The sequence below is a fragment of the Panthera leo genome, chromosome C1 (genome assembly GCF_018350215.1).
Source record: "Panthera leo isolate Ple1 chromosome C1, P.leo_Ple1_pat1.1, whole genome shotgun sequence".
Lineage (NCBI taxonomy): Eukaryota > Metazoa > Chordata > Mammalia > Carnivora > Felidae > Panthera > Panthera leo.
This window is the reverse complement of record NC_056686.1, coordinates 53,637,030-53,651,730: the sequence shown is the minus strand read 5'-3', so window position 1 is coordinate 53,651,730 and position 14,701 is coordinate 53,637,030. Positions and strand designations below refer to the sequence as shown.

At 40.7% G+C, this 14,701-nt stretch overlaps 1 protein-coding gene across 7 annotated transcripts in view; it reads right to left on the bottom strand.

Moving 5' to 3' along the window:
• Positions 1–4,449: 4,449 nt before the first annotated feature.
• Positions 4,450–14,701, bottom strand: part of DNAJC6 (DnaJ heat shock protein family (Hsp40) member C6) — a 101,019-nt gene continuing 90,767 nt past the window's right edge. For 4 of the 7 annotated variants that reach the window (XM_042952084.1, XM_042952086.1, XM_042952087.1 and 1 more), the window contains 4 exons: positions 11,616–11,879; positions 9,208–9,350; positions 7,468–7,644; positions 4,453–6,776 (listed from right to left, as the gene is read on the bottom strand). In XM_042952084.1, the coding sequence (XP_042808018.1) occupies positions 6,675–6,776; positions 7,468–7,644; positions 9,208–9,350; positions 11,616–11,879 (686 nt within the window). In that variant the 3' untranslated portion in view covers positions 4,453–6,674. Of the gene's footprint in view, positions 6,777–7,467; positions 7,645–9,207; positions 9,351–11,615; positions 11,880–14,701 lie in introns of all 7 variants that reach the window. The other 3 variants (XM_042952089.1, XM_042952083.1, XM_042952088.1) reach the window with 3 other exon arrangements.

Below are 14,701 nucleotides of genomic sequence, written 5' to 3'. Positions count from 1 at the left end.
CCGATTACTCCCTGACACGCCACTCAGAACCCCGCCCTGAGGGTCCCGATCGCCTTTTCCCCTCCTCTCAGAGCCCCGTCCCTCTAGGTCCTAAGCCCACTCTGGCCACGCAGAGCTCCGCCCTTGCCACGCAAAGCCCCGCCCAGATCGTCCACAACTCCACCCCCGGCTCGCAGAGCTCCGCCTACCCCGTGATCCTGGTCCTGGGCTTGCCCCGGAAATGCACTCTCAGCCTGTAAACCGGGTCTTGTTGCCGGAGCCTTTCACCCAGATCCTGAGCCCTACGCATAATCTCTTAACCTGCCCTACACCCATCCTTTTCAATCCGTCGGCTGGGGCCTCGGCTCCTCCGGGACCGCTGGGTGCGCGGGCCAAGACGCTCCAAGGCAGCCAAACCAGTGCAGGTCCTGAGCTACGGAGGCCCAGCAATCGCGGTTCCTGGCTGCAAGGAATTTCGGCCTTAGGGTGGAGACCGAGAAAATGGGGAGAGGGAAGGGGGGAAATTACAACCGGTAGCGAAGGGAAGGACACTCATTTACTGAGCAGAACTTTTCTCTGAGCCCCAAGATGCTTGTGTGCGTGTGTGTGTGCGCGCGCGCGCCTGCCTGACTGCGTTTACATGGCTGTGGCTGCAGCCGGTTTAGTTGGGGGTGGGAGCACCAGAGAACAAGTCCGGAGGAGACCTTTCTCCGAAGATGGACTTGCCTTGCTTAATATGAACTTTAGCACTTTTCAAACACTCGTTTTCTCTCTTACACCGTGGTTTATTTAGAGACACAAAGACCAATAACCTCTTTTGCTCCTGAAGCTTTCATGAACCTTTAAATAGTTATTCTTAACACCTTGGGACCTCAAAGTCTGCAGGTAACTAAGACCAATTTAAACCTCAGAGGGCCATTTTGTATTTACTCTTCCTCACGGGAATAGAGAGTTTCTGTCTTGGTGGGGACAATCTGGAGGAGATCTTAAAAGCCATTTGATCCAAGTGCTTTATTTTACCTTAATGGAAAGAGGCTCAGAAAAGGTAGGGCTTGCCAGCTTTTTGGAAGAGGTTGGGTTACAGGCCACTTACGCCTCATTGTAGCCAGGAACTACTGCCCCCTTTCTATTGCTTTTTCTTAATTTTCAAAGAGACTGAAAGATAAAGGGGTTCCTTTGGCTGCTTGAGAAGTACAAATTCTCATCACCGCCGCCTTTCAGGATCCCCATTAAGTTTACTTTTTCAAAACTGTACAGTCAAGTATTATTGTCTCAACCTGTTTACCTATGAGTTCATTTTTCTAGCCCCTCCCATATCTCCTCATAGATGGAAGGTAGTTATTAAAAACATTGTGTTGCTAATACCTGGCTCATTGCAGACCCTTGCAGATCCAGAATTACATTGTACTCTACTTTGTAGCCTGCAATCTACTCAAGATCCTTCAGAATGTCTTTTTCCCGCTTTTGAGTATTACTCCTTTCTAACAGCAGTGAAAGTATTCAGGGGGAACTGCCTGTCAGCCATATGTTCCTTCACTATAATGCCAAGCCTGTGAGCTGTTCTAGCAAACTAACCAAACATGAGGAGGAGGTCCTGGGAACCTCTGATGTATAGCCAGTCCATCAGAAGTACAGGTAATAGCTTACCAGAGGGCAAGGTGTGGGGAGAGGGCACTGAGCTTCCAAGCCCTCTCTAGGTGTGTCCCCTCTACCCACATTCCCAGGTGTTCGCCAACTGGAAGCTCTCTGAACGCTGTCCTTTTGGGTTTTCATGGAGGCTTCGTTACATAGGTACAATGGATTAAATCATTGGACATTGGCGATTGAGCCAACCGCCAGTCCCTCTCTCCTCCCCAGAGTTCATGAGGTAGGACTGAAAGTACCAATCCTCTAAAAATGTGGTTGGCTCAACTGGCAACCAGCCCTGATCCTTAGGCGATTTCCAAACATAATGAAATCTTTATCACTCTCTACATTTATGGAAATTCTAAGGGTTTGGGGAGCTATAAGCCAGGAACTGTGAAGACCAAATATATATACTTTGGTCATCTGAATGATCACATACATAAATCACAGTATCACAGTTCTCAACAAGGTTTCTGCCTACACCATCTGTCCTTTCCAGTTTACTAAACACTATGAAGAGAAAACATCTTTCCAGAAGCTCTAACCATCTCCTGAGAACATCTGCTTTCCTTTTGCCAGATGTTGCACTGAAAAATTGTTCTTCCACTTACCCATTCCATGTTTCATCAAGAATAAAAGAGACCCCAAAAAAGTACATAAAACCTTAGAAGCTGAAATGTACCCCTGATTTGGATGTATAAGATCCATGTCCTCTGCCGTGCTGCCTAGCACTTCTTTAAATCGTCATATTCTCTCAGAACTACTTTAAATCGTCATATTCTCTCCTTGCATTCGTTCTCTCACCCTGTAGGTTATATTATCTCCACTTTACAGATGGGAAAACTGAGGCTCAAATAGGAACTAGTAAGTAAAGAAGCTGAGATAAAACTCAAAACTGTTCAACTCTAAAGTCAGACAGTGCATATACTACTCCATATAAATCTGTTGTAGTAATTAGAAAAACAACAACATCTTATGTTTAACAGGGAAATCAAATCCATTTGTTAATTTTGATTTTCCCTTACATTTCTATTAGTATCTTGCATACAATTTACACAAAATATTGGTTGAATTAACAGGTAAGTTCACCATCCATAGTACCATCTCTCCCTATCCTAACATCTAGCCTCAAACCCCAGCTCTGGATAAATGTTTCCATGCTTCCGTTTCCTGAGGTGGGATTTACAAAACATGCCTCCCAGAATTTTTTGAGAATTAAATGAGAAAACAAATCTATATAACAGCACCTAGGGCAGTGCCTGCCAGATAGATGCAGTGGCATTATATCTATACTTGGGTAGGCTCCCTTTTTCACACAGCCATTCCCTTTACAAAACCTACAATTCAAATCTCTGCCATTTTAGGGAAACAGAACTCTTATCATTCCAAGGATATAGAAATAAGGGCCAAGGCTCAAGTTTCTTTTGATGCTTTTTTCTATTTGTGTTACTCCCTACAGCCAACTGGAGGTTTCGATATAATTCCAGCCCCAATACTGATCTGCAAGGATATACTTTGTTCTACAGATCATTAACAATATCTACTATTTAATGAGTACTCGATAATAGTTTATATATAGTTCCTAATGCCTCCATTGTAGGGCTACTACCAATATCCCTATTATACAGGTGATAGGATTAAGTCTTAGTTTAACAAAGTTGTTGAATATGACAGCCCTGAAGTAAAAAACCAGGATTTAAATGTAGTTTTCTGGTCTCAAACCAATACCATACCATTATGTCAAATCATGGTTTATTTTAGAACAACCACAACCTATTTACTTGACCTAAACTTCCCCATAGATGTTTCCAGTAGGGAAACTGTCCTGTTGCTGTGATAACTGTTTATGGAATTTAGTGTTCGTGTTCAGTCCTTATACAATGGTGTCTCATCAGTGGCATTAGGATCCGACTTGAACATTCTTCCAGACAGAGACAGTAAAAGAATGATTCAAATGCTTTTCATTTGCAGCATGTGCTCCCAAATGAACATGCTGCTTCTATCCTTAAGAACTGAAATACAGTTGACCCTCGAACAACACAGGTTTGTACCATACAGGTCCATTTATACGTGGATGTTTTTCAGTAAATACAGTACAGTACGGTAAATGTATTTTCTCTTCCTTATGATTTTCTTAACATTTTCTTTTCTCTAGGTTATCTTACTGTAAGAATACAATATTCTCGAATACAGAACATTATACTGTATACAGTATATATATGTATACATGTATATGTGTCAATTAACTTTATGTTATCATTTATATGAAGTCACTCAACTTTATGTTATCATTGAGGCTCCTGGTCAACAGTAGGCTATTACTAACTAAGCTTTGGAGGAATCAAAAGTTATACATGGATTTTTGACTACATGTGGGGTCAGAAACCCTAATCCCCGCATTTTTCAAGGGTCAGTCCTGTTTACTATGACAAAGTCCTAGACTTCCAAGATCAATTTCTTTGCCTCAGCATACAAACGCAGCTTTGAAAATTCATTCATATTCTATCCAGGAGACCAGGATTTCTATGCCAATTCTTTTTGAAACATAGTGTTTATGTAGCATGATCGTGTGTGTGTGTGTGTGTGTGTGTGTGTGTGTGTGTGTGTGTGTAGGGGAAAGGGTGGTAGTGGAGGTGGTTAATGTATAAATCCAGAAATCCAGAAATCCAGAAATCCAGCAAATGTATTAAATGTTTTCAAGCTCTTTTCCCGTTAATTTTCTAAAAAGCGAATCATGTCAGAAGGTATAACTCAAACCTGTCATTATATTCCCAAATATAACTTAGGTTATATTTAATGCAAAAATAACTTAGGTTTCTACAAATATTTTTGAGCCTTTTAATATACATTACAAATATTTTAGACCAATCACATTTTGTTGTGTGTAACTTATTTACAAAACAAAAAATATATTACAATAACATGAATGAAACAGTGAATCTGATCAACAACAAGCTTTGTCACAACCAGATATTTAAAAGGAATGCAAAAATCTGTTGGTCTGCATATGTTAAGAGTTTTGAGATAAATAGGGGTCCAGAATTATAATGTATCTGGAAAAGAGATGAGGGAAATCCCAAATTTATTAAGTTAGGTAAGATTCTTTCTCATTGCTAATTACATAATGTTTAATGATGTTTTAAACTGTGAATATTGATGAATTATCCAAACATGATACAAAGCTAATAGAGTTCTATCATTTCAAAATGTACGTGACATTCACATAATATCCTTTTAATTATTATCATTATATACTGTAGTTCACACAATATCTACAAATGTGAATGAGAAAAAAAAAACCAGGTCACAGCAACATGTCTCACATTCCAATTTTAAATAAGACAAGCACATACTGGTTCAAACATTATTTCATAATACGTTAATAAATAACACCTAGTTTGTTATGGTTACCTTGATGGTTTACAGCTGTATATTTAAAAGGAGAATATTTTCTGTGAGTTTCACATTGTCAGTAAAGGGTAAAATAAATAATAAATATTTATAACAAAAAAAAAGGAAAGGGAGGAAGAGAAAGAAAGCAAGCAAGCAAGAAAAAAAGAGAGAGATTTCTATACAGAACATGAAGTATTTTTGACATGCTGCTTTTCTGGTACAGTTTGCCACAAGAAAATTAAAATAGGAACAAAAAATGATTGTCTTTTAAAAACAACTTTTGAAAGCTTTTCACCATATTGAGCATGAACCTTTTAAGATTAGCATGGAAATCTTTTTGCCCATCTGCTTTGCATATATATACTATGCACATCATGGATGTGCACACCAAAAGAGATCCCCCTCAAGTCACGGAATGGCAACTGCTGATCCCTCAAAATGAGGAACAGCCAAAACACTGAAGTGCAACCCAACCAGTGTGAAGTCTGCAAAGGTTTCATTCTTACTTTGCTTTCACAGATGTCCCTGCATGAATGTTGTTCCTGTAGACCCCCGACTACTTTTAAAACACTAACCCCCACTGTAATAATCCAAGGGATCCAGTGTCAACAGGTGGGGAGGAGAACATGGTCCCTCCAAGCAAATCCTGACCAGCCATCTGACTCGGTCCGGTCCGAAGGTGAGCACAGCTCTCCCACTCCAACTGCACCTGTCTCGTCACTGGTGTTGTGTTGTTTTCTACTCTTACCATAACCACTCACAAAACTAGAGGACAGGGACTCCTTACTAGACACTGGTCCTGATACGTTGTGGTGTGCCAAACTGCTTTACAACCTGTTTCCAGCTAAAAATATTTTCTTGGCTAAGCAAAAGGAAGAGCATGAAGCCTTATGACAAAATGATAAGTTTCTTCCAAATCATGTTTAGAGTTGAAGTTACGTCCTTAAGACATTTTCTTTAAGCAACTACAGTTTTCTAGGGAGAGGAAGGTAGCAGCCCAACTTTCTGACCAGGAACAAATATTTCTCTCTCCACAGAGTCCCTGTTTTCTTCAGTCAGCATTTGCACTAATTTTTAGCTTATCCAGGGTTGGCAATCACTGGATTGTAATACAATCACTTCCCACAATTTACATTGTCCTCTTGACCCAAAGACGTATACAGTATTATGCTAAAGACCATTGTAAATTTCCACAAAAATAAAACACTTGGTGGTTGTGTTCCTAAAGTCAATGTAAAGCCATGGCTTTAATGACATCTTTCCAAGAAAATCTAAAAACCATTAGTTAAAATCCACCATGTACTTCTATTATCATAGCTTTTGCTCATTAATCCTATTCTCAGACAATGAGATGGGTGTTATGCCTTTGGTGGCCTCTGGTTTCCATTTCCCCACAAAATGCTGAGTCTGCCCCCCAAAGGGCAGGCTGGAATGTAGGAACTCCACAAGGTCCTCTCACTAAAAGTTCCTTCCCTGCTCTGGACCTTTTATGGTGGGGACTTGAGGAAATAAACATCCACATTCCTTATCAATGAGTAATTAATTCACGAGTAATTTAACAGTTTAGTACTGGATACATGTTACTGGAGTTTTTGGTTCACCTGTGAAAACTTCAGAACTGTGACACACACTAAGCATTAGCACAGGTCTGCAGCAGAAATGGAAAAGCTCAAAAACTAATACAAGGGCTTTTGACCTTGGTTTTCAAACTCAGACCAGGCATCATTGAGCTCCATAAAAATCATCTTTGCATATTGTTCATAGGGTTGCCCAGTAGCCTGTAGAAAAAAGAAAAAAGAACAGCAAAACACATTAGATACTACAGACTGAAATTTTATTTGTATTAAAATTTTCACTGCTAATATGTGGGCTCTAAGTAATTGAAATGTTTTTCTATTAGGCCATTTCTTATTTTATAGCTCACTCTATGTGATCCTAATTATTATAACCTCCCCAAAACTCTCTCCCCTTAGAAATTCACATATGGTGGCTCAGTCTGTTAAGCGTCCGACTCTTGATTTCAGCTCAGGTCATGGACCTCATCGTTCATGAGATCAAGCTCTGCATTGAGCTCTATGCTGACAGTGTGGAGCTTGCCGGGGATTCGCTCTCTCTCTCCCTCTCTGCCACTCCCTCGCTCATGTGTGTGCATTCTCTCTCTCTCTCTCTCTCTCTCTCTCAAAAATAAATAAATAAACTTTATTTAAAAATTGGAAAAAAAAACTAGTCAGTGATAAATCATATACCTAGGGAAAGCCCTCCCATTCCATTATTGTAATATATAGTTTAATTTCTTCTCTTGCTTCATAAAGTATAACTATTTGTTAAAAAACTTGATGTTAGCCCATGGACTTTATCATTTAAATGGCCTAATAACCAGAAAATTGAGAGTATAATGTTTTAATACATGGTCATAAGCTAATGAAATAAGGAGCAGAGAAGTGCTCTTCCAGGGCAGATCATACTCACTTTATCTGGGTGCACCACCAGCACAGCCTTCCTGTATACCTTTTTCACCTGCTCAGGTGTTACCAGGTCAGCCATGCCAACTGGTTTCCACTTGGTCTCCCCAGCCCACAACACAGTGTGCATCGTGGACAGAAGTGCTCTGATATTTCTCTCTTTACCTTCAATCCATTCCAGAATCTGTAAACGCAGAGGGAATTAGGAAATAGAAATGTTTTCAAGTCCCTAAGGTCTCCACTTAGTCTCTGGAAATGGCTTCTGCCCCAACAACATTAACCACATGGGGCACTGTGCATGCTCCAAGCTGTTTTCTCTGCCTAGGATAATTTTTCACCTCCTACCTTGGCTTTCCTGTTAACCCTTCATCATCCTTTAAAAGCCTGCTCAGGAATTTCATACCATTTGCCTTTGAGAGCTTGAATCCCTTCCTCTCTACCCCACCCCAGAGTTAATCTCACTCCTAAAGCATGAACTCCATGGGGGCACCGACCATGTCCATTTTGGTCTCTGCTATCTGCCTCTGTCTGGTATAGTATCTGGCACACACACACTAAATAAATATCCCGGTGGGTGGGGGGGGGGGGGGGGGGGGGAGGGGATTTCTCTGGGCTAATCCCTTAAACATGTTTCTATCTTAATATGTGCTATATTTTATCATAATCACCCGTGTGTGTGTTTTTCCTTGCCATTAGGCAGAGCTGTTTGAGAAGAGGTACTGTTTCTTACCAAGACTATAACTCAGGAGACAAATAACATGACTGCTTCAAAATACAGCTTTAAAAGAAAACTCGAAAACTGTTAAATGAATTAATCCAAGTAGTAATATGAATGTTCACAGTTTGAGTCTTCTCAGGTTGCACAAATGAGGTGATTAAGTTGAAGGGTTTATAAGAACACACCAGCATTTAGCACATAGTAGGAGCTCAGTGTGTACGTTGGTGAATGAATGGTTTAGCCAAGGTTAATAATGCCTACTCTCCCAAGCAACTAAATACCATGTACCAACTAAACAACCGAGCATCATTTAAAAGACATAAACTATTTTCTTCCATAGAAAAAACTGTCAGAGTTTGCCTAGTGAACAAATGTTGTCAAGATGGAGCACAGAGCTTTGGAAGAAATAGAAAGTCTCGGTAGTGTTACATGAAGCAAAAAGTAAATGCAAACCAAGGATCCTATATTGTATTCAAAAGAGAATCTAAGAATCTATATATCCTTCACAAATGTTCAAATCTGTCTGGAAATATGTTACATTTTTTCAAAATGTGTAAGATGGACTGGCTGTGCTAGTCCTGGTTTTGGAAACCCTTTAATGCGGTAACAGATTAGAGCCCCATCTCCCAGTTCATTCTGGCATCAGCATACTTAATACTTTGTCACATAGGAATTCAACCTCTCCGTCTGTCACGAACATTCCAATTCTCTTGATCTTTACAAAAACTCTTCCACTACCTCACATAATACATCCACATAATGAAACCACTCTTTTCTTTCCAAGCTAAACTGGGAGTAGCTGGTTGGCAAATCTTTTTTAATGGGGAAATATTCTTTTTTCCGCAAATCCAATCTTAACCTAGACTTCTAGAATCAAAACAGATAAAAGTAGAACTGCTCTGGCTGAAAGTGGATGGAGGGAAGCAGTGAGGAAGCTGGGAACCAGGAACACTGAAGGCTCCATACCCATAGCCTTGTCACAGGACTTTTTCACACAGAATAATCACCCTGGGGCAGGAGATCACACACCTTTAATTTCTCAGGATCCATTTCCTTAGCCATTTCTTCCTTTCTCATCTCAGCTATTGTTCGAGGCCCCTTTTTGTCTTTGTGTGCATTGAAACCTTGACCAGAAAGTAGGTCTTCAAAGTCAGCTGCTTTTTGTTTCCCTTCTGCAATATAAGTTTTAAAAAGAAATCATTATAGTCTCTACTCTTAAACATAAAATCATATCACCTCATAATACTTAAGAGTCTTCAAGGTGCTTTCACATATATTAATCTTCTTATACTTAACCCAATGAGTAGGGTATGAGACTGTCATGCCCATTTGGCAGATGAGGAAAATGAGGCTTGAAGAACCTCAGAGATTTTTCCAGAATCATATGCCATATCCACAGCAAAGCTAGAACTCAAAGCTGGATTGTTACAGTAAATCCAACTCCATAACACCATTTCCACCATATCATCTTTTTATAGCTGAAAATACTCATGATGCACCCCCACCCCACCCACCCCAGTTATACAACTAGTTAGTATCAGTGATGGGACTAACACTGGGTTTTGGTACTTGAAGTCCACGGATGCCACCACTTTCCTGACCATGCCCAGTTCTACCCACTGACAGCTCTAGCCCATCATACCGCTCTTTTCCTCCAAGTCTGGCTGTGGCCTCACAGTCTTTCTCAATGTTTGGAGAGGCAGCCTAGCTTGATGGCAAAGAGCAAAGTCTCTATAGCTGGACTCCCCAGGCTTGAATTACACTTATCAGCAGTGGGACCTTGGGGCAAGTTACTTATTATCCTCCGGCCTCAATTTCCTCATCTGTAAAACAGGGATGGTGTTAACAATACTACTTACCTCACAGGGTTGTTGTAAGAATTGAGAAGTTAACATTTTCAGGAGTTTAGAATAGTGCCTGGTTATTTAAATGTTTATTAAATTAAAACAAAACAGAACCGAAGCACAGCAGTCCATGCTTGTCAATGCCCATCAACCAAAGTTGACATCTGGATTGAAAGCCATTTGCCATCTCTATACCGTAAGACGTTCTGGACACACACCCACACATGCACACACTAAATCCAAGTGCTCTGAGATGAGGGAATCTGCCTGTCTTGTTCACTTCCATAATTCCCAAAGTTTTCTACACTTAAGATGCTACATAAATATCTGCTGACTGCTGACAATTACCCTACATCTACTCAAAATAAAAATAGAGGGGGAGCCACAAGACTCTATGGAACTGTGCAAGCAATACCCATCGTGAACCAAAGAACAAATGTGATGTTACATATTCCCGGCAAAAGAGTCCCTGTCATGTTATTATTTTGAGAAGGTATCTGTGTCGAATCAAGTAGAGTGTGGCAGTTAAGAGGAGGGGTTCTGGAGCTGAATTGCCTGGGTTCAAATCTTGGTTCTGTCACTTACAAGCTGTATGGGTTTAAGAAATTACTTCATTTATCTCTGTCACAGATTCTTCATCTACAACGTGGAGTTGGTTTTGAAGATTATATGAAATAATGCGTGAAACTACTTAGAACAGCACCTGACATACAGCAAGCACTCAACGTTAGCTACAGTTACTAAAAAAAGTAGAATTTCCTTTTCCATGTTCTACAAAGAGAAAGGCCTGTTTCTTCACCACGCCCCTAAAGACTCAGCTCTTGAGTATGACCAAATCAATTGAGATGGGAAATATAACAGGACTTTTGACAAACTCAAATTTAACCATCGCTGCTATGCAAAATACAGTATTTTTTTACTTGTTACCAAGAATCCCATTCAAAAAAAAAAAAAAGAAAAAAGAAGAGACTGAATCCTATCCAGAGTACTCTCTAGCCTTAGCTGTTGGCCCATTTTGTGTTCTTTTAACTTTCTTCTCAGAAGAGAGGAGAAAACCATGTAGGAAACCCAGTGATCTGAAACATCTGCCAACCAGAGCATAAGCAAGATAAATGTCCCAAGACATACACCCTCCTCTGATGAGGATCCAAGGGCAAATGTGAACACAGAGCTTACAAGGCTACCAACCTTTCTCCTCTCCCCCCTCTTCCAAAGGAATAACAGCTTCAAGATCCAGCCGCTCCACCGCTCACATCCATTCAGTATTCGTTTAGTGCTTATTGCACGCCAAGCCCTCAGCTAGGTGCTAATGATCACATGACACCATACCTGCTCTCCATCAGGGGTCAGTGTAGAAAGAGACAGACAAGTGCACTAGCCTAAGTCACAAAATGATGTGATGAGTGTCAAGAGCATGGTAAACCCAGGTGCTTCAAGCACAGAGTGGGAGGGAGGGATCCTATTGTATCTCTACAACGAAAGATGGACTCAGAAAATACTGGAATTGTTTTCTGTCTCCTTCTTCAGGCATACATACAGGTAACATGACAACACAGGCTACCCTATAGTCAGGCTACACGCCATCACCCTTACCCAAATTAGCTGATCCTTTCCCACGTTCATTCTGCCCCCCAGGCACGGCCGAGAAGCTCACATTGTAGTTGGGTCGGTTCTGGGGAGAGGAGTGGGGCATGCTGGGCTGTGGCTTGGACTGTGTCTGCTGCCAGTTGTAGCCACCTCCCTGCTGCCACCCTCCACCCATAGGCTGCGGAGATGCCTTCTGCGGTGAGCTGAGAGGCGCAAATCCTCCACCCAGTCCAGTTGGTGTGGTGGGTTTGCTGGCAAAGGAAGAACTACCTATGGAAACAGAGAGAGAGAGAGAGAGAGAGAGAGGAATGCTGTTTTGAGTAACCTCTAGTTCTATGTCCCAAGTTTTTGTTTTCAGTGACTTTAGTGGAAATTACCTTGACTGATGGCACAATTAACCTTCCTAATAATTAAAGGAATTGCAGGCATATATTTCCTTTAATCCCCACTGTGATGTTTCTAGGTGTATATTAATAGCCCCATCTTTTTCTTCAGATATACAAACCGCAGTTCAGAGCAGCTGAGTGATTTTCTCTAAGTCACACAGCCAGCAGTGGCAGAACTGGGACTTGAACCCAAGTCTTGGACTCCAAGACAGAAAAGCCCTGTCTTTTCCCACACTGCCATGTCTCCTCTCCTTCCCACCTTATAAGCACATTCTATTTCTCACTGGGAAAAAAAAAATAACAACTACCGAATTGACAAGAAGAGAGAATAAAAGAAAATACATTCATTCATCAAGGTACTACTTAAACTTCAATGATCACGATTAATCATTGTTTGTTGTAAGTACAAACATGGTTAGTGCCCGTGAGTAAACAAAGATGTCTTGAAAATTCACAAGTAGGTTTCAATTTCACACTTCTTGCATTTCATTGCAGGAGTATAAACACAGCCAGCACTATGGCAACTTTGAACTGGGTAAAGGATCTTACTCAAGCTTTAAAAAAATGATTATTACTTTGTGCCAGGAATTTAAGTAGAATTCTGATTCCACAGTCTCCTAACTTTTAAGTACTCACTGCATTCGTGCTGGGCTGTTTCCAAAATACAAAGACCAACAGTGTCTTGTGTTTAAAGAGGTAAAATGAGAAACTGAAATGTGGTGATCTCTAGGAAGACTTTCGTGCACCAAACCCAAAGTAACAGTGATAATAAAATAACTAATATGCATGTACAAAATACTTTTGTGTCTATTACTTCCTTCAGTCTATACAACACTCTTAGGGAGGTAGGTAGTACTACTGACCCCACTCTAAAAATGAGGAAATCCAAAGTTCAGAGAAGTTTCCTGACTTGCTCATGATCTAGTTAACGGAGCTGAGTCTTGACTATAGGCATCCTTCCTCCAAATGTCATGCTCATTTGCTGCACCCATAATCCCTAATTCCTCCCCAAATCTCTGAGCCTGTCACTACAATTTATCCCTTACCATCTCTTCTTTCTAGAGATCTCTCCCTTTACTTTGATCTGGGGCTCCTCCTTCTTTCCCCAGTGGGAATGCTGTATAATGGACCCTGGAACTTGGAGTCAATCTGAGTTTGAGTCTCAGCTTTATCACCCATTCATGCACATACTTATTCATCCATTCGTACATTCACTCATCAGTATTTACAGAGCATCTGTGTGCCATATAAAGTACTGGGCATTGGGAATATGGTCTATGGAGAATCCCTGCTCTTCCGAAGCTCAGTGAAAAAACTTCACCTCCTTGAGTCTCAGTTTCATTTGTAAAACCAGAACTACATCTATGTTACAGGTATACCATAAAGACACAAAGGCTATATGAATATATTTCACAAACCATGAATTAAGCAAATTAAGAGACATTATACATTATAATATAATGCAAGTTCATATGCCCAGAATACACTGAAACATCATAAGGGCTTAATAAATACTTGGTAACAGGAAAAGGTGACGACAGAAGCTCTGAGGCTTGGCATTGCCCCCTGTCAGTGCATAACTTAGCATGAAGCGTCTCTTCATGAGGACCTGGGCCCTCCTGCCAACAGCACATCAACATACACCTTAGGCTGGGTATTCATTCTGCACTGGAATTTCATTTTACAGTCTAAGGATGCTTACTATCTTCCTTCTGATATATATACATTATTTAATTAAATAAATATGGAAACTCCTAAACACTAAAAAAAAAGCTTCCTTATTCCCATTACACTGCCATTTATTCATTCATTTATAAAACACTATCGAACATCCTTCCCACGCTAGGCTGCAGACACGGTGGTGAAAAGACAAATGCAGATCCTGTTCTCGAGGGGTGTCAACATTGTAGGACTTTCGGATGCCCACTCTTCCAGAATCTTCTCTTCCCATGTTCAGAAATTTAATTTTTAATGCTACCGGAGCAGGGAACTGACAAAAATGCAAAGCAGCTGCTAAACCCAGAGGCCACTGCTATCCTCATTAAAAGCTACAGCAGTTGGTTATCAGCTGTGGTTGGGCATTACCATCACCTGGGGAGCTTTTAAAACTCCCTATATTCAGGCCACCGCCAGACCAATTAGATCAGAATGTCTATGGGAGGAACTAAGGCACTGCTGTATGGAACAGAATTGTTCAATGTGAAAACACCTTTAGGAGAAGGACACTGTCTTTTGTCTTTTCTGAACTGCAGCTATGTAATTTGGAAGTTTGATTTTAATCTTCAAAGCAACTGCCTAGGTGTCAAAAATTCTGGCTTGTAGCCCTGCTTATACACCTGTTCACTGTTTGGCTTTAGGAAACTCACTTAAGTTTCCTAAGTTACGTGACTTGAAACATGCAGGAATTTAGGAAACTAGTTTTCCCAGCGACTGTAAGAATTAATTACATTTCAAAAATGACAAAGAATTCCTGAACTCCTCCCAACAGGTTGTTGTAGTGATATGGGTGTCGCTATTCTGAAATTTTTGTCGTGTGGCAATTAATGTTGTTGAGATCCAGGGAAATGGAAAATACATATGTGGAAAAGGGCAAGGCAAAGGAGCGCCCTGTGTATTGGATAGGATTATATATGTAGCTATATCCACGCATCTCCTATCTCTATCTAGCTCCTGAAAGGCAGAGCAATGACTCCCACCCCAGTACCA